The 20697-nt window shown below is 53.2% G+C and overlaps 14 protein-coding genes across 14 annotated transcripts; 5 read left to right on the forward strand and 9 right to left on the reverse strand.

Annotated features, from left to right (window-relative positions):
* Positions 1 to 385: 385 nt before the first annotated feature.
* On the forward strand, positions 386 to 1490 carry M409DRAFT_18641 (uncharacterized protein; the record flags this gene model as incomplete). The annotated part of the gene is made up of 3 exons (XM_033804588.1): positions 386 to 422; positions 485 to 822; positions 882 to 1490. 3 exons carry the CDS (start codon positions 386 to 388, stop codon positions 1488 to 1490), a joined length of 984 nt encoding a protein of 327 aa, XP_033672418.1.
* Positions 1491 to 1948: 458 nt separating this feature from the next.
* On the reverse strand, positions 1949 to 3082 carry M409DRAFT_63765 (uncharacterized protein; the record flags this gene model as incomplete). The annotated part of the gene is made up of 4 exons (XM_033815753.1): positions 1949 to 2418; positions 2478 to 2709; positions 2786 to 3027; positions 3079 to 3082. 4 exons carry the CDS (start codon positions 3080 to 3082, stop codon positions 1949 to 1951), a joined length of 948 nt encoding a protein of 315 aa, XP_033672419.1.
* Positions 3083 to 4032: 950 nt separating this feature from the next.
* On the forward strand, positions 4033 to 5130 carry M409DRAFT_18643 (uncharacterized protein; the record flags this gene model as incomplete). The annotated part of the gene is made up of 1 exon (XM_033804589.1): positions 4033 to 5130. The coding sequence occupies one exon, from the start codon at positions 4033 to 4035 to the stop codon at positions 5128 to 5130; it is 1098 nt and encodes a 365-aa protein (XP_033672420.1).
* A 307-nt stretch (positions 5131 to 5437) lies between these two features.
* M409DRAFT_18644 (uncharacterized protein) lies at positions 5438 to 6862 on the reverse strand (the record flags this gene model as incomplete). Its single annotated transcript, XM_033804590.1, has 1 exon — positions 5438 to 6862. The coding sequence occupies one exon, from the start codon at positions 6860 to 6862 to the stop codon at positions 5438 to 5440; it is 1425 nt and encodes a 474-aa protein (XP_033672421.1).
* A 439-nt stretch (positions 6863 to 7301) lies between these two features.
* M409DRAFT_50961 (uncharacterized protein) lies at positions 7302 to 8285 on the forward strand (the record flags this gene model as incomplete). The annotated part of the gene is made up of 1 exon (XM_033811681.1): positions 7302 to 8285. One exon carries the CDS (start codon positions 7302 to 7304, stop codon positions 8283 to 8285), a length of 984 nt encoding a protein of 327 aa, XP_033672422.1.
* Positions 8286 to 8995: 710 nt separating this feature from the next.
* M409DRAFT_18646 (uncharacterized protein) lies at positions 8996 to 9931 on the forward strand (the record flags this gene model as incomplete). Its single annotated transcript, XM_033804591.1, has 1 exon — positions 8996 to 9931. The coding sequence occupies one exon, from the start codon at positions 8996 to 8998 to the stop codon at positions 9929 to 9931; it is 936 nt and encodes a 311-aa protein (XP_033672423.1).
* Positions 9932 to 10034: 103 nt separating this feature from the next.
* M409DRAFT_18647 (uncharacterized protein) lies at positions 10035 to 10697 on the reverse strand (the record flags this gene model as incomplete). Its single annotated transcript, XM_033804592.1, has 1 exon — positions 10035 to 10697. One exon carries the CDS (start codon positions 10695 to 10697, stop codon positions 10035 to 10037), a length of 663 nt encoding a protein of 220 aa, XP_033672424.1.
* Positions 10698 to 11022: 325 nt separating this feature from the next.
* Positions 11023 to 11661, reverse strand: M409DRAFT_18648 (uncharacterized protein; the record flags this gene model as incomplete). The annotated part of the gene is made up of 1 exon (XM_033804593.1): positions 11023 to 11661. One exon carries the CDS (start codon positions 11659 to 11661, stop codon positions 11023 to 11025), a length of 639 nt encoding a protein of 212 aa, XP_033672425.1.
* A 216-nt stretch (positions 11662 to 11877) lies between these two features.
* On the reverse strand, positions 11878 to 13007 carry M409DRAFT_63767 (glycoside hydrolase family 18 protein; the record flags this gene model as incomplete). Its single annotated transcript, XM_033815754.1, has 2 exons — positions 11878 to 12360; positions 12414 to 13007. 2 exons carry the CDS (start codon positions 13005 to 13007, stop codon positions 11878 to 11880), a joined length of 1077 nt encoding a protein of 358 aa, XP_033672426.1.
* Positions 13008 to 13348: 341 nt separating this feature from the next.
* Positions 13349 to 14924, reverse strand: M409DRAFT_18650 (carbohydrate-binding module family 42 protein; the record flags this gene model as incomplete). Its single annotated transcript, XM_033804594.1, has 2 exons — positions 13349 to 13813; positions 13878 to 14924. 2 exons carry the CDS (start codon positions 14922 to 14924, stop codon positions 13349 to 13351), a joined length of 1512 nt encoding a protein of 503 aa, XP_033672427.1.
* A 772-nt stretch (positions 14925 to 15696) lies between these two features.
* Positions 15697 to 16170, reverse strand: M409DRAFT_18651 (uncharacterized protein; the record flags this gene model as incomplete). The annotated part of the gene is made up of 1 exon (XM_033804595.1): positions 15697 to 16170. One exon carries the CDS (start codon positions 16168 to 16170, stop codon positions 15697 to 15699), a length of 474 nt encoding a protein of 157 aa, XP_033672428.1.
* Positions 16171 to 16478: 308 nt separating this feature from the next.
* Positions 16479 to 17669, reverse strand: M409DRAFT_63769 (uncharacterized protein; the record flags this gene model as incomplete). The annotated part of the gene is made up of 2 exons (XM_033815755.1): positions 16479 to 16734; positions 16765 to 17669. The coding sequence occupies 2 exons, from the start codon at positions 17667 to 17669 to the stop codon at positions 16479 to 16481; spliced, it is 1161 nt and encodes a 386-aa protein (XP_033672429.1).
* A 1799-nt stretch (positions 17670 to 19468) lies between these two features.
* Positions 19469 to 20149, forward strand: M409DRAFT_18653 (uncharacterized protein; the record flags this gene model as incomplete). Its single annotated transcript, XM_033804596.1, has 1 exon — positions 19469 to 20149. The coding sequence occupies one exon, from the start codon at positions 19469 to 19471 to the stop codon at positions 20147 to 20149; it is 681 nt and encodes a 226-aa protein (XP_033672430.1).
* Positions 20150 to 20203: 54 nt separating this feature from the next.
* Positions 20204 to 20527, reverse strand: M409DRAFT_18654 (uncharacterized protein; the record flags this gene model as incomplete). The annotated part of the gene is made up of 1 exon (XM_033804597.1): positions 20204 to 20527. The coding sequence occupies one exon, from the start codon at positions 20525 to 20527 to the stop codon at positions 20204 to 20206; it is 324 nt and encodes a 107-aa protein (XP_033672431.1).
* Between the last annotated feature and the right edge of the window lie 170 nt (positions 20528 to 20697).

A 20697-nucleotide genomic window follows, 5' to 3' on the forward strand; every position in this document is an offset into this window, starting at 1 on the left:
TCCGTCCAAATGCGGTCTTTCAACGCGTTTACGGGTGTCGCTTTGATGCACAAGCCATTGGGACATGCGAGCAGCCGTCAAATTGATTGAGTTGTGGTGGATGTTAATGAAAGCGTGGTGGGTGACTGAATGAAGTCGTCGGTCGTCGGCAGCGGGACAAAGTTTGGGTGGGCCCGCGCTGTCAACAAACACAGATTGGAAGCGAGACGCAGGGAAGCAGCCCCGAACCACCACCACACCACAACAACACCCGTTGCACCACCCCGACAAACAACAATTGGCGGTCTGGATGGAGCTTTATAATCGCCGGTAGCCACATCACTGAACACACCCACCTTCGTTTCCCACGCGCGCGACCGTCCACGACCCGCAACCACCGCCCGGCATGGAGAACTACCAGAAGATGGAGAAGGTCGGCGAGGGTATGTTCATGCTCATACCCACATGGTATTACGCGCCGGGGAACTGACAGTGTGTACGACAGGAACGTACGGCGTCGTCTACAAAGCCCGCGACCTCAGCACGCCCGATCACCGCATCGTCGCTCTCAAGAAGATCCGCCTCGAAGCCGAAGATGAGGGCGTTCCCTCCACCGCCATTCGCGAAATCTCGCTGCTGAAAGAGATGAACGACCCGAATGTCTTGCGCTTGCTCAACATCGTCCACGCCGACGGGCATAAGCTGTACCTAGTTCTTGAATACCTCGACCTCGACCTGAAGAAGTATATGGAGGCGCTGCCAGTCAGTCAAGGTGGACGAGGCAAGCCATTGCCAGAGGGATGCATGGATGGCAAGGGACACTTGGGACTGGGCGCAGACATGGTATGGAGACACACAGAAGACCAATGTCTGTGCACGGTACTGACGACAGTATCACACAGGTCAAGAAATTCACTCACCAACTGATCTCCGGCATGCGCTACTGCCACTCGCACCGCGTCCTCCACCGCGACCTCAAGCCCCAAAACCTCCTCATCGACAAAGACGGCAACCTCAAGATCGGTGATTTCGGTCTCGCCCGTGCCTTTGGCGTTCCCCTCCGTACCTACACCCATGAAGTCGTCACCCTCTGGTACCGCTCCCCCGAAATCCTCCTCGGCGGCCGTCAATATTCGACCGGCGTCGACATGTGGTCCGTCGGCTGCATCTTCGCCGAAATGGCCACGCGCAAACCCCTCTTCCCCGGCGACAGCGAAATCGACGAGATCTTCAAGATCTTCCGCGTCTTGGGTACTCCAAGCGAAGCCGACTGGCCAGGTGTGACGAGCTTCCCAGACTTTAAGAGCAGCTTTCCCAAGTGGGAGCGCAAGGCAGATGATGAGCTGGTCAACGCAGACGGTGTGAGAGTTCTGGGCGACGAGGGTCTGAACTTGCTGGATGCGTTGTTGGTGTACGATCCCGCGGGCCGGATGAGTGCCAAGCAGGCGGTGCATCATCCCTACTTCACTGAGGGACCTGGAGGGAAGATCGTGACGAATGGATTCCGCTGAAGAAGAGATGATGAGATGAGATGAGATGAGAACGAAGCACGGATGATGGTTGGTGAAGATACCAAGGGATGGATTCAGGGTAAGGATTCTCGATTGTATGTCTCTTTTGTCAGTTCAGCATGCGCTATGGGACAAGGCACGGGAAAGGGATCGGGCTCTGTACGAACGACTGGCGTTTGGAGATGGATACTGCTTTCCCTGGCAGGATATCGAGTTTTGACCTTTTCTTCGATATGGCTTCAAGCAGAGTATTGAAGAACGCAATGCATGTGATTTCAAAAACAACCTTATCCGCTTTTTCTTTTCGTGACTGACTGTCTATCGCTTTCCCGAAAGTGGTTCATCGTCGTTAAAGGTACCCAGCAATCTGCAAGGCTCTATCTTCGTATTTCATGCCATTCATTCATTCCTTCGTTCCATCCTTCACGTCATCACAACCGAGACGCTTGCTGCTCGATTCAATACGCCCTCAGAATCTGTCCGCCCTCGTATGTCTCACCTGGCTCCAGCTTCTGCCAGCCATCGACCGCGCCGACCTCCACGCAGACCATCTTCTGGTAGCCGTCCTTGGGCTCAAAGTCACCCATACCCTTCGCCTTCTCGATCCACGGGTTCCACAGCACCGAATCCCGCACATTATCTCTCTGCACATCGAGAATCGGCTTGCCATCGACGAGTACTGAGGTCGTATCTTGTGGAATGGACTTGTACACGCGGTCGACTTCGCCCGTGATGGAGATGGAGGTGTTGGACTCGGTGTGTTCGGTGGCGTTGAGGACTTTGTCGACGTACGAGGTGCCCGCGAGGCCGGTGATGGCGGTGCGGGTGATGGAGGGCGTGGAGAAGTAGGAGTGGAGGAGGATCTGGAAGTCGAAGGCGGTGCTGCCGGAGTTGCGGACGTTGAGCATCGTTTGGAGGCCATCTTTGCCTGTTATGATCACCCTCAGTCAGCATAATGTTTCAGTCGGAAGGAATATGATGTCTTACCAAGCGTCACGCTGTACACCAAGCCGAAATCGTATCCCCAAGCCTTCTTCGCCTCAGCAGAGAGGTTAGCACTGCTCAGGCCAAAGTCGAGCTTGACGCTGTCGTCGCCGCCTTTGCTCAATGGTCCACTCTCACTCGAGCTGGAGCCAAGGTACTCCCAGTGTGAGTTGCGTGCGAAGCCGTGTTGTGGGAGGGCGCCAGTTGCGTGGTCCTTGGGTGGTGGGCCGAAGCACTACGTTGATATCCGTCAACACATGTCCCAACATACGACGACGCTCTTTCTTGTTTACGAGGCATAGACGACTCACCGGAAACACCAGCGGAATCCCACCTCTCACAGGCTTGCTTCCATCGAGCTTCGCCGCCTCGCTAACCCACAGTCGCTCCTTGCCATTGCTCTTCCACGAGATAACCGTAGCTCCGTAGAGGAGAATCTCGACGCTGTCACCGGTCGGGAGAGTCGCTGAGACGCGGTCCTTGTGGGTATTGACCTGAGGTTGAGGACCGGTTGTCGTTGGCGAGGAGATGGGCTGAGGCTTGTTTGCACGATCTGGAGAGTGTCAGTCTTCTGGGCGGGAGCATTGTTAGCTGGTAGGCTCACCCATGTTGTCTGGTTTCTTCAGCGATTGTGTTGTTTGGTCGGGATGAAGGTTAAAGGTCGCGGAAAGTCGTTGGGTGGTTGATGGAGCGGTCAATCAAAGCTTCAAAGCTGCGGCAACGTGGGGGCTGGGCATGTGAAATCCGGTGACGCAAGCGGGGCAACCTCAACTGACTTCACCTCCTTCAATTCTCCAGCTTTCACGCTCTCTCAATCGATGCTGCAGGCCTAATATATTGCACTCTAACCCGTCAATCGCTACATTGGAGTAAACCGTCCTCGTTCTTGTTGAGCATGATGGCCAGAGACTGCTCCAAGTCGTGTCCGGTCAAATTGGGCTATGCTACGTAACCGCAGCCTCGTGGGACTTCGACCTCTTTCCCGACGGCTCATAACCCCTTGCTACAGCTTTACAGGATCCGAGTGAGAGGCTAGCGTGCCAGAAGATCTGCCGGATGCTCTCGAGGGCCAAATCGAAAGATCTCTCGAGCCTTCGACGACGGAATTCTGGCGCCAGGTGGACGATGCCTTGGATGTCTTAGATATGTTGGAGACATTTGCATCTTTGAAATTCTTCGTGTGGACTAAGAGTGAATGGCAAGGTAGGCAAACATATCTGCTTCAAAGAGCGCTTGGATTATAAGTATATGTCTGTCTTCCCTGTAGCGGAATGTGGAATTATTCTATCCTCTATCCTGTATATTGTACTCTTCTACTTTCTATAACGATATTCCTTCCAATTCTATCTTCGGTTCCTCACTAGCCCCAAAATGGAAGGGACCCTCACCAGCATGTGGCCTTGGCGTCCGTGCGCCGCCCGCTTCAAGAACGCGCACTTTGCATCTCAAGCCATGTTATTTTCAACGACCGCATTGGCTCTACCAGCGCACTGTCTGACACGCTGACAGGCTCACACAAGAGATCCCTTCACCGCGCTCTTCTGGCGGCCGACAGGCCATGAAAGATGAGCAAGACACGCCATCTTACGCGCAGGCTCTCACTGGAGACAAGGCAAACCAAGCTGTTGTCGACGATACTGGGACTTCAGTTCGGGGCTCTGCTGAGGGTGAGAAGGGCGCAAAACTGGTGCTGCGTCCGAGAGGACGCTTCACCCCTGAGAGCAGGCCAGCGCGAAGGCAAACGGCACCAGGAGCGACCAACGAGCAACCCAAGCCGTGCCAGGATCACGCTCCTGGCCTTTCTACTCCAGCCCCTGTACACAGCTCTCACACAAACGCGCCGGCGTCACCCTCGCCACTTCCTACCAGCCACGCCCGGGAGCTGGTGGAGCTCACATCTACTCCTGAAGCAACACAGAACTCCCCTTCTCCGCTATACAATGGTTCCACCAGCTTTCAGTCAGTGGCATCGACGGCACAGCCAACCGCAACCTCTGGAGAGAGATCGACAAGATGTTCGACGATCCCACCTGGAAATTGGCGCGACCACCAGGCCGCCCGATCTGCCAACTTAACGCGCAATCCACTTCACAGCAGCGAACTCAGAACGCGCGACCATGGGATCCGTTTCTCAGAGCAGAAGCCTGGCGTGATCTTCTGCCGCTGGGATATCCGCTACGCCACAGATCCGAACGTCAAGCTGGGAGATCCTTACATTATTGAGGGCTCCGATGGGAGGCTGGTATCCAAGAAAGAGCGCCTTTTTGCAATCGTCGACACCGATGAGGAGCGGCAGCTGGTTGAGGAGTCTCCCTTGTACACTTTCGATGACAAGGGTCTCGCCGAGAAGCCTGAGAGTTCGTGGTGGCAGTATCTATCAGTGATACCGAAAGGCATGGACGAGAGGGACTTCAAGAACCAGAGTCCGGATAACCCGGTCTTGAGGGTGCATCATGGTGTTGGATTGAACAAGACTACGATCGTGGTGAAGTACACGGAGCTTTTCAAGCGACCGATGGACTGCGATGAGTTGAGGCGGGTTGGAGAGTTTGATGCACGGAGTACGGAGATTTTGGGCGATTTCGTAGATCGTGTGATTCCCAAGGAAGCGTGTACTTGCGGGTGTTACGAACGCTCGGCGGATGGGGCAGGCTGATGTCGAAGCTTTTAATACAAGGAAATCGTTTCAACGTTTCATCACTCACGCTTTTGGCACAAAGACTTGAAATTGCAGATATCGTTCTTTGTCTGCAAGTAAAGGTAATGGTATAGCAATCTGAGACCTTCATTTTTCGTATGTGTAGCTACTGCCACCGAGTGGAGTGCCGCCATGTCGAACATGAGGAAGTTGCATTTCACACTTCTCCCGTCATAGTTTCTGAAGAAAGAAAGACATAACACCTTAACTCCAACTCCGTATATGCAGAAAACCCAAAGCCCTTCTATATCACCAGCAAAACATCTCATAGCAACAGCGGCACTGCCGGATAACTCTTCGCCAGATCCTTGAGAACCTTCCACGTCTTCGACTTCCAGCCCTTCGGCGAAGTACGCTCAGGTACAGGAAGAGGCTGAGCTTCCACTATAGCCGGAGCAGCAGCTTCGGCTTGTTCTCTCCACTGGACGATCTTCTTCTTCTGGCGACCTTCCGCAACCATGCTCAAGCTGTCCCATACTTCCGGCTCAGAAGCATCGTCACCCTCGATCGAGCTCGGAACATTCTTCAGCCACTTCTGAACCCGACTATCTTGCCCGGTCTCAATATCCTCAACTTCCTCACTCACTCGATACCCATCCTCAACATCCTTCACCATTCCCAGGCCATACTCCGAGCCAGGTGGATGGATCCCCGCAGCGGTCAAAGCCTGCTCAGCCTTCTCAAGCTCTTCCTCTGCCGTGATGATCCGCTGAGTGATCTCTTGAGTCTCGCGGAAGTGACGTCGCTCGACTTGGCTCTTGGTCTCAAAGCCCGGGGCTTTGGCTTGATACAGTCTATAACAGCATTCCATGTCAGCGTCGAAGCGCAGGTCGCGGTTGTCCAGACACCATTCGGCGGATTCGAGCTCTCTCCAACACCGCTTGTAGTCTTCGAGAAGCTCTTCGGCATTGGGAGGAGGGTCTTGAGACTGTGGTTCTGGGGTCGGGGGTCGAGCTTGTTCGCTCAGGGGGCCTGGCGTATTTGAGCTGGCGGGTTCCTCGTCCTTGGATCGTTGCTCTTCAGCGCTCGACAGGTCAGCAGTGGCCTCGATTGGCCAGTGTTCATCAATATGGTGACCAGTTGGATCAACACTCTCGTCTTCTCCCTCACGAGCCTCTTCGCAATCACCAATAACCTGCCGCCACAGCTCCAATAGGTGGAAGGTCTCGCTCCTGAAACTCCGGCACTTCGCATCCAGCTCATCATTGGCCTCGTCGCGCTGGTCCAAGAGCTCCTCCTTCTCTCGAAGCAATGGCTCAAGATCAAACTTTTTGATCTCGATATCGTTCTCGTTAGCTCCAGGATCCTCAGCCTCGAGCTTCGCAATACCTTCTTGCAACTCCTTGATCTCCCTCTTGACATAGCGGAATCTGGCTTGAAGAGTGTTGATGGTCTTGGTGTGGTCTTCCTCGAAAGCTATAAGCTGTCTGTGAAGACGGATGGACTTCTGAAGCTCCTCATGAACACCTAGGGGCAAATTCATGTATTCAAGTTCTTGGTCTTGGGCATCTGAGGGATCAGGCTCTGCTGCGGTGGATATTGGCTGGCTTTCGCTCTCCTGGTTTCGGTTCTCATCAGTGTTTCCAGCGCCACCGGTGGCGGCATCGCACTTGTCAGATATGTCGATTCGGTTGCCAAAGCGCCGAAGCCGCTTTGTGCATTGCTTGAAGAGGTCCTTAAAGCTCGGCATGTTGATGATGTGTGTGTTGATGATGTGCGAGTTAATGATGTGTGAGTTTGTGATGTGTGAACACGAGAATGTACAACTGGTCGGAAGCTGTCAGTGCTGATTGAAGGGAAGGTTGTTTTCCAAGATGCGTGAGCGGACGGGCTTGAAAAGGAGATGGAGGTGATTGCTACGTCGCCATGGAGACATGCAACACCTTTGTTCACCTCCAGTAACAGGCGCGCAGAGCGAGTCACTTCGGCGAGTGACTTGACGCGCAGTGAATACTCGACACGCATAACGCGTACCACGCCCATCTTCGAAGTTTTCTGCCGCTTCTTACGCCATTCATCGCATCACCCATTCAACCACATGGTCACCACCTCTGTCTGCATAGTTCAAGATGGCGTCGTACTTTGGGAACTACGGCAAGAAGGAGCCAACCCAAGAGAAGGCGAGCCAAATGAGCCAGCCTTGGAGGAGGGCGTCCGCCAACAACACGAACAACAACCAAGAGAACCGACCACCGACCAGCGATTCTGAAAGCCGCAATCGACGTCGCAATGCGGCTAGACGAACGCCCCTGGCAGAAATCTCGAATTCAGCTCCCGCCAGTCCCAGGAGACGTCGATTCGAGCGTGTCGCAGTCATAGGTTCTCCTCACCGCTCAAACACCACCGCATTGCCATCAACAGTCGCGTCGAGAGAGGCCAAGCCCGAAGTCGACGAAGACGGCTTCAAAGTGGTGCAACACAGCAAGCCGAAGACTCTCCGAGAGAAAAACATAGCTTCCACTGTCTTTTCCAATGTCTTAGCCAGCAACCATCAGCGAGCAGCGAACGCCATCCCCCTCACCACGACTCAAGCTCCCGTCCGGCGTGGCTCAGGCGTAGTTCCTCCTCGAAGCCGAAAGACCAAACTCTACGGTGTGCTTTGGTCCGAGCAAATCTCTGGCATCATCGTGCGACGTCTGCACCACTGCCGCTTCAAAGACCCAAACGTAAAACTCGGCGATCAAGGTGTCTTTGAGGGCCCGGACGGCCGTCCATGGATCAAGAAGTGGCGGTACTTCCTCATTCTCCGTCAGTTCGGCGAGACCGTTGCGGAGATTCCAATCTACACATTCGGCAACAGGGGACTCGAAATGAAGCCGTCTGAACTTCATTGCGAGTACCTTTCGATCAAGCCAGTTGGTGTCGCGGCCAAGGACTTCAGAAACGAGAGCCCAGCCAACCCCGTTCTGAACATCGAGAAGACCACTAGTCGGTATGCCTTGAGCCGGCTGACCATGGTCGCTCGCTTCACAGAGATCTGTACCCGGAGCTTGGACTGTGATGAGCTATTGGTGATTGGGAATTTGGACAAGAGGTCGACGGAGACTTTGTTGGAGTACGCCTACAAGAAGGTGGGCGAGGGCTATGCGAGGGGAGATGGCGGTGTTGCGTAAGAGGGATCAGGCGCTTGGTGATGACATTTGGACGAAAGAAACGAGAACAATGATGGAATGAAGATATGAAAGGAGTGCATGAAAGGCTTGTTGGATGATTCGGGGCGTTTAAGTACGCGCTGGAACCTGGTCCAGCTCTCAATTGATTGGAAAGGAGGTACTGGAACGCTTTTGATGATAGGAATGCGAATTGAAATGGACTTGTATACGATCATGAATGATGTTTACATGCTTTCATTGACTTGAGTCGAGTTGTATCCTCGTCTTTATGAAGTAGGTTGAGCCTTGAAGCCAATAATAGCCCGATATGTCCGTTCGATGGTACGGAATTGATTACGAGCTTTCATGCGTCCCGATTCGTCGTACAGAATATAAAATCTCCAGCTATTAATGTGAGATGTATGTAAGAACAGACATTCAACTAGAAAATCGACGCGAAGCCAGGTCTTTCCCAATCGTGGATACTTCGTGAGTCGGCTCAATGCTCCTCCTGCCCTCTGCGAAAGCGAGAAGAGAGCCAGCTCTATCCTTTCCCAGTGCCGCAAATAGCCATGGGGCTTTGTCAATGGTCCTGACGGTTCTCCAATAATCGTTGCAGCCGTCTTACCCCTATTTGTCAGCCGGAGTTTTCTCGGAAAGCCTTGCGCAACAGTACGGAGATATAGAATGCAGAACAATGCCGTCAAGATTGACCACTTTTTCAACAAATAATGCCGTCCAAGGTCTTTGTCGTCTTCGGTGCTACTGGCCAACAAGGAGGAGCTGTTGTCAAGCTGCTAACCAGCGATCCCGTCCTGAGCCAAGAATACTCCGTTCGAGCCGTTGTCAGGGACCCGTCCAAGCCTGCCGCCGTGGCCCTCAAGAACTTACCAGGCTGTGAGATCGTCCAAGCAGATCTTGACGACAAGGTTTCATTGTATCGGGCATTTGAAGGCGCACACTCGGCTTTCCTGGTCACTAACAGCATCTTTGATGAACATCTCTACGAACGAGAGTACGCCCAAGGCCAAGCCGCAGCGGATGTAGCCGTCGAGGCAGGCCTGAAGTACCTGATATTCAGCACTCTTCCATCAGTACGCAAACTTTCTTCCAATCGCTATACAAAGGTCTGGCAATTCGACGTCAAGTACGAGATTGAGCAGTACATCCGGGGCCTCCCCATCTCGAGCGCTTTCATCGCCATGGGCTGCTTTATGCAAAACCTGACGAATGCGTTGAAGCCAAGGCCAGTGGGCGACGGGACGCTTGAAATTGCTACGAGTATGCCGCCAGACACGAAACTGCTCATGATCGATGCAACTGATATCTCGGTTTTTGTTGCTGCTATCCTGCGAGAGCCGGACGCTTGTCAGGGGAAGATAATTCACGCAGCAGCAGAGCTAAGGAGTCTTGATGAGTTGGCTCAAACGGTTAGCCTGGCGACGGGCAAGACTACGAGGTACCGACAGCTCCCAGCGACGGCCTTCAGGACGTTTATGGAAGATATGAATCCGACTTTTGCGGAAGACTCGATGGAAATGCTTGGGTACTACCAAGAGTTTGGATGCTTTGGTCCAAATATGGAAGAGTTAGTACAACCTTCGATAGATCGGGAGTATGGTGCTTTGAGAAGTGTGCAAGAGTATGTGAAGGAACTTGACTTCTAGAGCAATGCGCGGACGTTACTGCGCAAACCTACGCAGCCATCAATCTAACACACTACTGCACATTCAAAACCAATCCCGTATCGACCAAGCCTGCCAGCCCTCACTATCTCCAAGCGATCTCTTGCCTCCAAACCCCGACATCCCACTCCTTCGCCACAATCTCCTCCTCCGCCACAATCTCCTCCTCCACCTTGTCAAAGATCCTGCGCTCATCTCTCTCCTCAACACACTTGAACACATACTGCATCCGCCCCGTCGCATGCTCCACCACGAACCTCTTCGACTGCTGCCCCAGAATATCACACGCCTCAATCCCCAAGAATGTGCTGATTCCCCCTGCAACGAATCTCGCGGGTCGCGCTGGAGCTGTGAAGACCTCAGCGCAGATGATGACGGGGTTGACACTGGTGCGACGAGAGTAATCCAGCACGTCACGAGCAGTCCATCCGTCTCGCGTGGAGCAGTCTTTCAATTTTTGGACGACTTGATTTTGGATGAGGATGCCTTCTTCTGGGCGGATATTCTGCTCCTGATTCTGCCAACCTCCATCGGCGTTGGGGTTGCGGATTTTGACGAAGGCGTTGATGTGGGCGACGAAATAGCGGGTATCGTCGATGGGCAGGTAGATTCCCATGGTCGTAGTGCAGTCGGCCGTGCCGACGTGTGTGAGGTGTTGCTGCCCGGGCCTTTGACGTGGGAAATGGAATGTTCGGCCGTAGCCCTCTTTGAGGCGGTACTTGATAGGAGAGTTCGATGTGTTCTGCATTGCTTGTCTTGCTGTGGTATACCTGTGAGAATGGCGGAAGAATCACCTTATGTCCAACTTGGCTCATCTTTGTCTTTTTTTCATCTTAGCATATACATGTTGCAAGCAAACTGGGTTTGCCCGCCTTTCAGATATGCGCAAGGGGGATTCGTTCTCTTCGTTGTCATTCCGGAAACGAAAGAAGGTGTAAATTGGGGAGAGAAAGTTAAGATGTTTGTTGGTTGGAAACATGATTTCAGACACTGCATAGCCATCCCCACGCAACTCACATCTACCGAATCAGTCACGAGCGCAAACCAGAACAGCGCTCTCAGACTGAAGCTGCTCACTCCGTCTCAACATTGAAATACCAATCCTGCCTTGCTCCCAGCGCCCTAACCGACGAAAACCCCTTCGGCAGATCATTGACTCTCACACGCTCCCCTCCCTTGTCCTCCCACTTCTGCTCGATCGTCTTGATAATTCCCGTCTGAATCTCCACCGCAAAGCCCTGCACACGGTCGTTGTTGATGTATCTAACCAGACGACTGCCCGGCCCCAGAAAGTCCTCGATGCCTTTGACGACTGCCGTGCTCGGGAGACCGGGACTCTCGACGGGGCGAGAATAGATCGGACACATCACGTATGATCTCTTGCCGCCTTGGATGCTGTCGAAGACGTCTTGTGGTGTCCATTCGTTGGCGCTTGCATGCTTAGTGAATCTTCCTGAGATCAGCGTTCTCACGGCCTGGTTCTCGGCGGCAGTGAAGGCGCGGGTCAGTCCAGTTTCGGGATTGGGGTCGCCCTTCGAGGTAACGTAGATGTGTACTACGAAGCAGCGGTTGTCGGCAAGGGGGAAGTAGACGCCGACCGATGTCTTGAGTTCAGCGGTGCCGATGTGAGGTGGTGAAATACGAGGATCGAAGCGAAACGTTCCGCCTTGACCCTCAGCTAGGCAAGAGAATGTGCCAACTTGGTCTGCCATGATACGGTGATTTGTGACTGAGAGTTGAAGATAGTGCATCCTCTGCACGGATGGAGGAGCTATTTGTAGTGCTTGCAGCAACCTATGATCTTTCTGGAATATGCAGAATCTATGTTCTTTCTGGAATCTGCGAGGCGGCTTCAACCAGTCGCTGAAAGGCTCTGCGCATGCAGATATCCATTATCTCGACGTACGCAATCCCTGCGCGAGCCCTGATCAATTCTCAAAGAGAAAGGCAGCAGCATACTCCACATTTCCTCCCGTCGAATTCAGCGCAGCAACAGCCTGTTGATCCGTGAACCCAAGATCCTTCAAAGTCTGCACACTTTCTGCTGGAAACGAATGAGGAGGCTGTGGTAACTGCGCCGGCTGTCCATATGGTCGTATTGGGATCGGAGGTGGTGTCGGCAGAGGAGTCCTTATCGTCCGAGCCATGTTGGCTGCCCATTCCCACGGTCGTGCTGAATCTCCTGGTAGTGAGTTGAAGTACTCCCAACCCATCACACCTCCGAAGTTGGGGTATTTTTGGCGAAGTGCTCGAAGTACGCCTTCCTGTCTTGCCCATTCTACATGGCCTGGTCCGTTGGCGGGGTTGGTTATGAGTCCGAAGACGACTTTGTTTGGATTCCAGCCCATGCTCATGATCGCATCGTACCACGCCATAGAGCTAGCATCTCCCCAGCCGCAGTAGAATTGTGCCTGCTTGCAAGTTAGTCGCACATCAGCCAAGTCGAGAAGACTCCTTAACTCACATTATACCACGCAATCTCATGTCCACGCATCTGCTCCAACAACCTATAATCAAATGCTGGCCCCGATAAATGCGGCTGATTCGGCAGCAAAGCAGTTGCAACAGGCGCAAGCGTGATGATGAACTCCGGCCCAAAATCCGCCCGTAACCGGTCTATGAGTCGCACCGTACCGGGCAACGAAGTCGGCTCCTCGATATCAAGATCCAACCCATCGAACCGATATCTTCGAATCATGTCCCTGAGTGGGACGTAATATGATTCGAAGCGGGCAGTGTCATCGCCATCGAGTCGTTCGTAAGATCCTTTCGCGGCACCTCCCAATAGGCCCAGCACTTTCACGCCGCTGGCTTGAAGCCAGGCAACTTCTCCCCATAGTGTGTTGAAGCGTTCATGATCCGGTGGATGGTCATTCAATGTGATGTTTCCCGGTGGGTCGTTCAGATGAATTGCCGCGACAACGACATGTGTCACTCCAGTGCCGTTTGTGATCAGCGGAAGGAGGCTGACAGGAGGTCCGTTATTTGGCCCATGGTGCGTCTGATGGTATACAATGACACGAGGTCCTTGGCCAAGAGGGAGGAGAGGTGTTGACATTCTAGATTTGGGGCAAAAGTATTCCTTGCATGAGGTGAGGTCGGAGGAAACGAAAGGTGGTCCCGGCAAGTGGAGGGATTGGAAGATCAGCCGGAGGCTGGGCTTAGCTTGAAACTTTATATTCAATCTTATCGGGGTGAAGAAGTATTTGCGGATTTGTATTTGATATGGAATGGATATAATAAACCTCAATTGCGCGAACATGTAATGCATCAATGCGTCTACAAACATGCTGTACGCTTCCATCTTCATAATGCTGTAATGCTGAACTTTCAGGACCGATCTGTTCCATGGCACCCCCTTTTCGGTGACAGGCCGTCTCTCCAAGCAAATGTTCATGCTCATGCAAAGCTCTTGCCAATGACCCAGCTCACATCATTGTTGAACGAATTCGCATTGTCAAAGTCATGAGGACCGCCATCGCTGGCAATGTATCCATTGTTGGCAAAGTGCCGGAAGAAGCGGGTCGGATAGTTCCACGACCGAATCGAGTTGCCTTGGGTCAGACCAGCTTGTGGGCAGAAGGTGGCATCCTCATTGAACTGCTTCGAGCCATCGCCGGCCTGAACGTAGAGGACAAAGTTGTTGTGACGGATGTAGCTGCCTGGGGTGTCGTTTGATTCGAAGGAGACGCATCCGCTGTTACCGAGGCCAGTGCGGACGGTCCAGCTGGCGGCCTTCTTCAACGCAGTGCTGCTGGAGGAAGACACAACCTGGGTGTTGACCGCAGAGCCGTTGTGTGAGAGGTATCTGGTATCGTATCCTGGAGTAGTAGCACGGAATGAGATGGAGGAGCCAACGGTGACCTGAGAGACATCGTTAGCAAATGCAACAGAACTCGATACTGGACTCAGAGCCTTGGAGACTTACCGCTGGACCGCTGGTCAAGGAAGAGACGGCGTACTTGGCGGCAACGATATTTGCCTGCACCGAGTTCTCCGTAGCATCTGATGGATAGCCAGATGTCATCACGCCTTCATAGAAGGTGCCTTGAGCGCTATTGCTGTTATCGCCACCGATTCCCAGGATAATAGCTCCCTCCTTGCTCATGGGATCATACCCGGAGGCACTCGGTCGAGCACCTGAGTAGTACGTCGAGAGCGACCCAGAAGCTGAATTGGCGCCACGGAGCGCCCACTGATGCGGCTCTCCTTTCACGATGGCAGTCTGGAATCGGTTGGTAAGGTTTGGATCGGCAGTATTCTGGCCTGGGTTTGAGCCAGAGAAGAGGCCGTTCTCCAGGTCAGCCATCAGCCAAGGACCATTGCCAGCGCCAGTGCCCCAGATTGTGCAGGTTCCGTAATAGATGGACTCCATGTGCCCGTTGCCGGTGTCCAGGTTATTCGTCTCGGCATTGCCGTAGTCGAAGCAACATGCGCCGTTGTAGTGCGTGCCATCAAGTACTGCGTACATGCCTTCCGGCTGATCTCCTGTAGCAATGCCGTTTGTGCCATCATTTCGATAGCCAGTGCCTGGAGAAACGAAGACACCGTAAGCCTTCTGCCCGTTCAAGGTCACTGGTGCTCCGGTCGCTCCAGCAAGATCATCGTAGCCCCCCGGCTGCGGTCCGCTGGCTGCGCCTCCGGGAGGCGCCTGAGTGAGATGATTCTTGCGGCCAGACTGGTCGTAGATGATGGAGATCAAACAGGTCGTGTTACCGCAAAACGAGTCCTGAGCAGCAGCGTTGGCCACCCCTCCAGCGGAGAGTGCTTGGATGTCTGTAGTGGAACCGTCCGAGGTACGCTTCACTTGATACAGAGGGCCGCTGTATGCGTTATAAAGGGATCGAGTTGTGCTATGCGCGGCCACGCAAGGGGTGTTGCCACTGGCATAGATATCGCACGGTCCAGCAGCAACAGAGGCCGCAGTGGCAGCAAGGGCCACGATTGGTCGGAGGGTCGATCGTGAAGAAGGCATGCTCGATCGCTGGAGATCCTGATGAAAGCTTGACGACCAAGCAATGCCAATTGCATGGCCTCCATGCTTCTTATGATCTTCAACCAGCGTCCTGCAAACGCATGCATGCCCTGAAAACGGTAAGCACGGGGGAGACGAACGTGTTGTCCAAATAAGCTCCACAGTCTTCAAACGGGATAACTGATCCCACCAATGTCAGCCATATCCATACTCATGCTTATATCATTGTGAACATTAGCATACCTCGGCCCCACGGGGTAGTGCAATGAAGGTCCGCGCTACTGTCAAGCTATCGATTCCTGCTGATCTCGAGACCTCTTCTTTGCGGGGTTTGCGTGCCGTGTTGGAGGAGTATTTGTGTTCCACCAATCTTGATCCTCGCTTGCTTCGAGCACTCTACAGTTCGAGACGGCAAAATCTAACAGCAGTGGAGGCAATAGATGCCAAGTCGGCGGAACTTGGTCGACATGGAGTTGGCTTGCAGCAGAATGGACCTCCTGGATAGTGCACGAGCACAACCTCCAGCACCCGAAAGCCATCCGAGGTCCTTCGTGCAGAAGACTCTGAGCATTGTCCACCTTGTGCTGCACTCCACCTTCTCCAGTCGTCCTCAGGCCCAATGCCAGCTGGTGTGACTACTGTCACGAGCGAAATAATATTGATATCCCTCGATGGGCGAATATTTGCCAACGGCATGGCGCTCGGCCGACGCTGGAGTAGCAGTGCTGAAGAGACCATGTATATCCAGTATGCGCAGTACTCCATTCACAACCTAGCTCTTCTTCCGAATCCACACCTGCTCATCTCCCTGCTCGCTCTTTCTCAACTCTACCTCCCATACCGCTAGCTTATATGCTCCGCGATCACTCTCCCCGGTGAAGAGATCAAACGACCAGCCATGCCTGGGACAGACAATTCCAGCAGAAAGCCTGATTCCAAAGTCCTCAATGTCGTACAGCGAGCCCCGCGAGAGAGGGTACGATCGGTGCGGGCACGACGCCGGCACCGCGTGGACCTTGCCGCGATATCGAAAGACGAGCGCTTGTTGCTTCAATCCGACACTCAATTCTGCGTCTTCGATACTCTGCTCCTGAGCCGTGTCCTCGGTGATGTCGTACACGCGGCAGTACGACTCGCGCTTCTCCGGGTCGGAGCAGGAGGGGGAGGAGAGTTTGGTCTTGGACGAGTCGGGTGCGATATCTGGGAACGAAGACGCTGGACCGACGAAGATCCATGGCGAGGCCATACCTATTGCATACACGGGCGACTCTGGTTGGGAAATATTCCAGTTGCAGGCGCATGTACCTTCTCCAAGGTAGCGTCGGCGTCTGGCGGTTGCCAAGACCAATTGCCGAACTTCGGCCTTTGACGCAAGGCAGTATGTTCCCCGTCACGTCTCTTCAGATGAACAAGGTTGTTGGACTTGAACAGGACCGGTATACAAGACAGACTACCAACTTCTATGTGAAAACGTGATATTACACTGGAACTGAATTCCCTTCACCAGCAGATTATCGAACCCCCCAGCAACATCCATCCTTCTTGCGTGAGATCTCAATACACCGCAACAGCCTGTGAAGTCATATTGAACACGGAGTCCAGCCACATATGAATGACTCTGTTCGACTCGACAGACGCACCAACCTGCGTATGGTATCCCGCGGCTCCGTCGAAAGAATACAAAGTTGCTCGATCGCCGAGTGCATTCTTCACAAGCTGAGGCTGGCCAGCGAAGAATTGGTCATCTGTTGCATTGGCGATGAAGGTGGGCATCCGGATTCGATCTGTGATGTTGGCAATCGTGTAAGCCCTAGTTACTTACAGGAAGTCATACGGTGACTGGATCTTGAAGGCCCAGAGTCCTTGCTCTACATCCCACCGGAATTGGCTGGGTGCGTTCTCGCTGTGCAGAGCCTCGCCGATGAGGTCGTCGAATTGGTCCTTGTCTCCAGCGTCGTAGAGTGCCTGTAAGTTCGCTGGGAGTTGACCGACAAAGGCCTGATGAGAGTCATAAATGCCACCGTTTAAGATGAGTGCCTTGAGACGCGGCTCAAATGCTGCAGCGCGGGCGGTGAGGTAACCACCGAAAGAATTACCTAGAAGAGCGAGCCTTTCGAAGTCGATGTCTGAACGGGTGTACAAGTAGTCAACGACCGGAGTCACTACTCGCTCCCAGTCGGGGATGAAGCCAATGTCTTGGTTCCGGCGCACAGTTGGCTGTCCAGGCCCCTCGAATGTAATGGCGTTCCAACCTCGACTCAGGGGGAAAAAGACGTTGAAGTGTAGTAGCTCCTCCTGGGCGGCGTCATATCCTTCGCAAAGGAGTAATGTTGGACGCTTTACATTTGGAACCGGCTGCGATGGACCGTAGTATATCGCTGGGATCTTGAAACCGTTCGCTTTCAGAGTGATGCGTTCTCCAGGAACCGGCAAAGCGGATATACCTTTGTTAAAACAATCGGTCTGCAAGTCCCAGAATTCGTTGATCCTCGGATCGCTGCAGTTGCCGTGGAGAAATAAGTCGGCAGCACGATAATAGGTAGCAGCCGCAAAGTACGTGTCCCGAGCGTTGACAGCATCCGACTGCAGGAGTGTGTCATCTGCCTTCGCCTTTGTCTGATCCGCTAAGTCTTTGAAGGCTTCGGCAAAGCTTTCAAAATTTCCAGGTTCGATGTAGAGTGCCGTTTTGAGCACATCGTTGAGGTCTGCGCCGTGCCCAGCGGCGAGCCCAGCTACCAGCAGCATGATGAATTGAAAGTTCGAGTCTGAGCTCAAGGCTGCCGTATTCACAACGGTATTCGCAGGCCCAGTGCTGGAGTTGGCTGGAACTGGAGCAAGTGCGGACGGAACATTTGTAGAGCTGTTGATATCTAGAGCGTCGCTGCGCAGCAACAGGGAGTGGCGGCCGAGGAACAGATGGAGGCCAAAACGAGACCTAAGATAGAGGCATGCATGGTGTAAATCTCGTGAAGCTGCTGGAAGTACCTCGAGAGAGACTATCTAGTCAACTGCGCCGGATCTTCCAACTTATGTGGCCAAGACCAGAACACGGTGAGGTGGTAGCCTCGTCATACGTCCTCCGTGCGTATGAACGATGCATGCACCAATCTGTGCTGCGAATTACGTCGCTGGTCTGGCTGAATGCTGTAGTCTCGCGCCATCGATGTTGGCATTCGTGGCTGATGTCTGAAAGTGACTTCATTCTGCGACGACTTGGTTGAAAGGAGTTCACAGAATAGGATATAGCGAATGCAAGCAATTTGCGGAGGTAGGCTACAGCATTTTGGATTCGCAATGCTTTCCCAATTGGTGCGCATGCGTTCAAATGCTCTAAAAGGGAATCATTCTGCGCTATCAACGATCGACCGAGATCGGAGCAAGCGAATGTCAAGCCTAATAAGGCTGTAAAGCGACCCCGTTTCGAGGTGTTTCCTATCCATTTCTGCCAAGTGCATTTACTCCAGCCACAGGTTGTTACAGTACACGCGTCAGCTTCCCTTACCGACTTGATTGCCGTACACGGACCCGTTCCCCGATCATGCGGCCATCACGTCACCGTTTGATACTAGCTAAGAGCCTCCATGCACGGCCAAAGGGCCGCAATCGGAGCGCACCACTTGCCTGCTGTAATGAGTCGGATAGTCGTTGTCACGTATTGCTAGGGCTTCGATCAAGCTCAATGAGACATTCTACCGGACTGGGGTGATGTCTGCGAATGAGCTCACCTATGCATGTTCGTTTTAGCACAAGAAATCGCGTACTGTGAACTGATCTTCCGTCCTCTATTAGTACACGTTCAAATCAATTGTATTGTTATAGCCATGATCTTTGGACAGCTCACTAAGACATTTGAATTCTGCAGAACAGCTGACACCGTATAGGTGAAAGAAGTTGCAGGCTCTCCATTGAGGCCGGCGTTTGCTGTTATTAGGTCTATACGCTGGATAATCCGTCCTGCCTTAGGCCAATTCGAGACAAGAGGCTTGTAGAGAATTCAAGCACCGCTTTTGCGAACATTGCGAAGGAACCTGCTCGACTGTACTCATTGCTGCAGCATAGAAGGGGGAGAATATAGCGTCCTTCACGGGACTTTCTCAAGGTATGTGTCGCTGCCGAGCGAGGAATCCGACTTAGACGCTAAGGGCCTGCTTCTGGCGTCCTTACATAAGAGTCTAATACGGTCTTAGGTTTAGTCGTAGGATCTTAGTATTGTACAGAGTCTGCTTATGAAGTTAAAGGAAAGTTTGGAATTTTGAGCGTCACGTGAGCCTGTGCGCCAGTCTACATTGCCGGCGACTTCGGCTTCTTTGCCAGTGACATCGTTATCATCGACATATTCACACTCAACGTGCATTCGCTTTCGCCCATTTCTGCCCCAGTTTCATATGCGACCAGCCTTTGCCTTGAAAAGACGACTTGCGCTCCAACGCTGTGTCTACTCAAGGAAGCATTTCAGCAATTCCCACAGGCCGAGCTTGCCACTTTCACCACAAGTCGTCCGCACAACATCATCGCCGCCACTCTTTTACATCTCCACACGAGCCATGGCGACAGATCCCAATGGAGACACCAAACCATATTCGGAGACGAGAAAAATCAGACTTGACCTCGAGGACTACAGTCACGATCGCTGGGGCTTCGTCATGTACAGAACCACCTACGGCGACGACGACGCCTGGGAACAGCTCAAAAAAATCGTCAAGGAGCGCGCCCGCGAGCAGCTACTGGCATCAACTGGCCCATACTTGCTTGACAGCCTGGACTGGAAATTCTTCGATGATCAAGAGGCTTCCGACAATGCTTCTGTCGCAAATCTCCGTCAGCACTTCACTGCGTGGATTAGGGACAACTGGCAACTCGAGCAGCCCCGCGGCACCTGTCCCGGCAGCCCTCGCTATCGGCTTTTCATACGGGTGGACCGGGAAGCCTTAGATAGTGTCCTCGATCGCAACAACGTACGCTTTGCGGCACCTTGGGCGGACGCTGGCTGGGTTCACTTGATTAGTGGTGAATGGGAGTCCGAGCTAGATCATGTCGATCCGGACGATGAGTACGACCAGCCTGATCTTACGTTCAATCCAGTCGAGGACTGCAGGGAGCAAGACGTTGGCTGGATGAAGGTACCGGCCGAAGAAATCGGATTTCAAATGTATTCAAGATTCGTGAACCCCGACAGCTGGTACATACTCTACGAGCGCCCTCCGAAGATAGCCTTTTGGACTTGAATTCAGAAGACGTATATACTGTTCCAGTCGCCTTTCCTCCACTTTTCCACACCCTTAATCACGATCCTCGAACGCGTACCGCATGTCATTGATTAGATCCTCAAGTCGTCCGACCTCTGCTAGTACACTATCGCGTGCGGGAGCATTCGCCGGTTGCCAGGCCCGGCGGATCTCATTCAGACGATCTGTCACCCAGTTTCTGGCAAACAATGACACCTGTTCAAAGTATGCCGGATAATTCTCGTCCCAGTGTGCCACAATGCCCCTTACGCCAGGAGTGAGTCGCTCCCAATCGCGAAGCTCATTCCGGACATCGGCTGCCACTACGTCAATGTTGGTCACGACTGTAGGGTCGTTGAGGTAGCGGAAGACCGCCATCGTCTTTTACAGACGATCCGATGTCAGCGAGTGGACAATGAGACCGCCACAAGAATAGCAAATTCAACAACATCCGCCCAGTCCACGAGACGGCGATAGCGCCACACCCGCTGAAGTCGCAGCAATTCCAGATCTTCAAGCATGTTGGCCGCATCCATGAAAATCTCGCA

This window comes from Zasmidium cellare, assembly GCF_010093935.1.
Source record: "Zasmidium cellare ATCC 36951 unplaced genomic scaffold M409scaffold_5, whole genome shotgun sequence".
Classification (NCBI taxonomy): Eukaryota; Fungi; Ascomycota; class Dothideomycetes; order Mycosphaerellales; family Mycosphaerellaceae; genus Zasmidium; species Zasmidium cellare.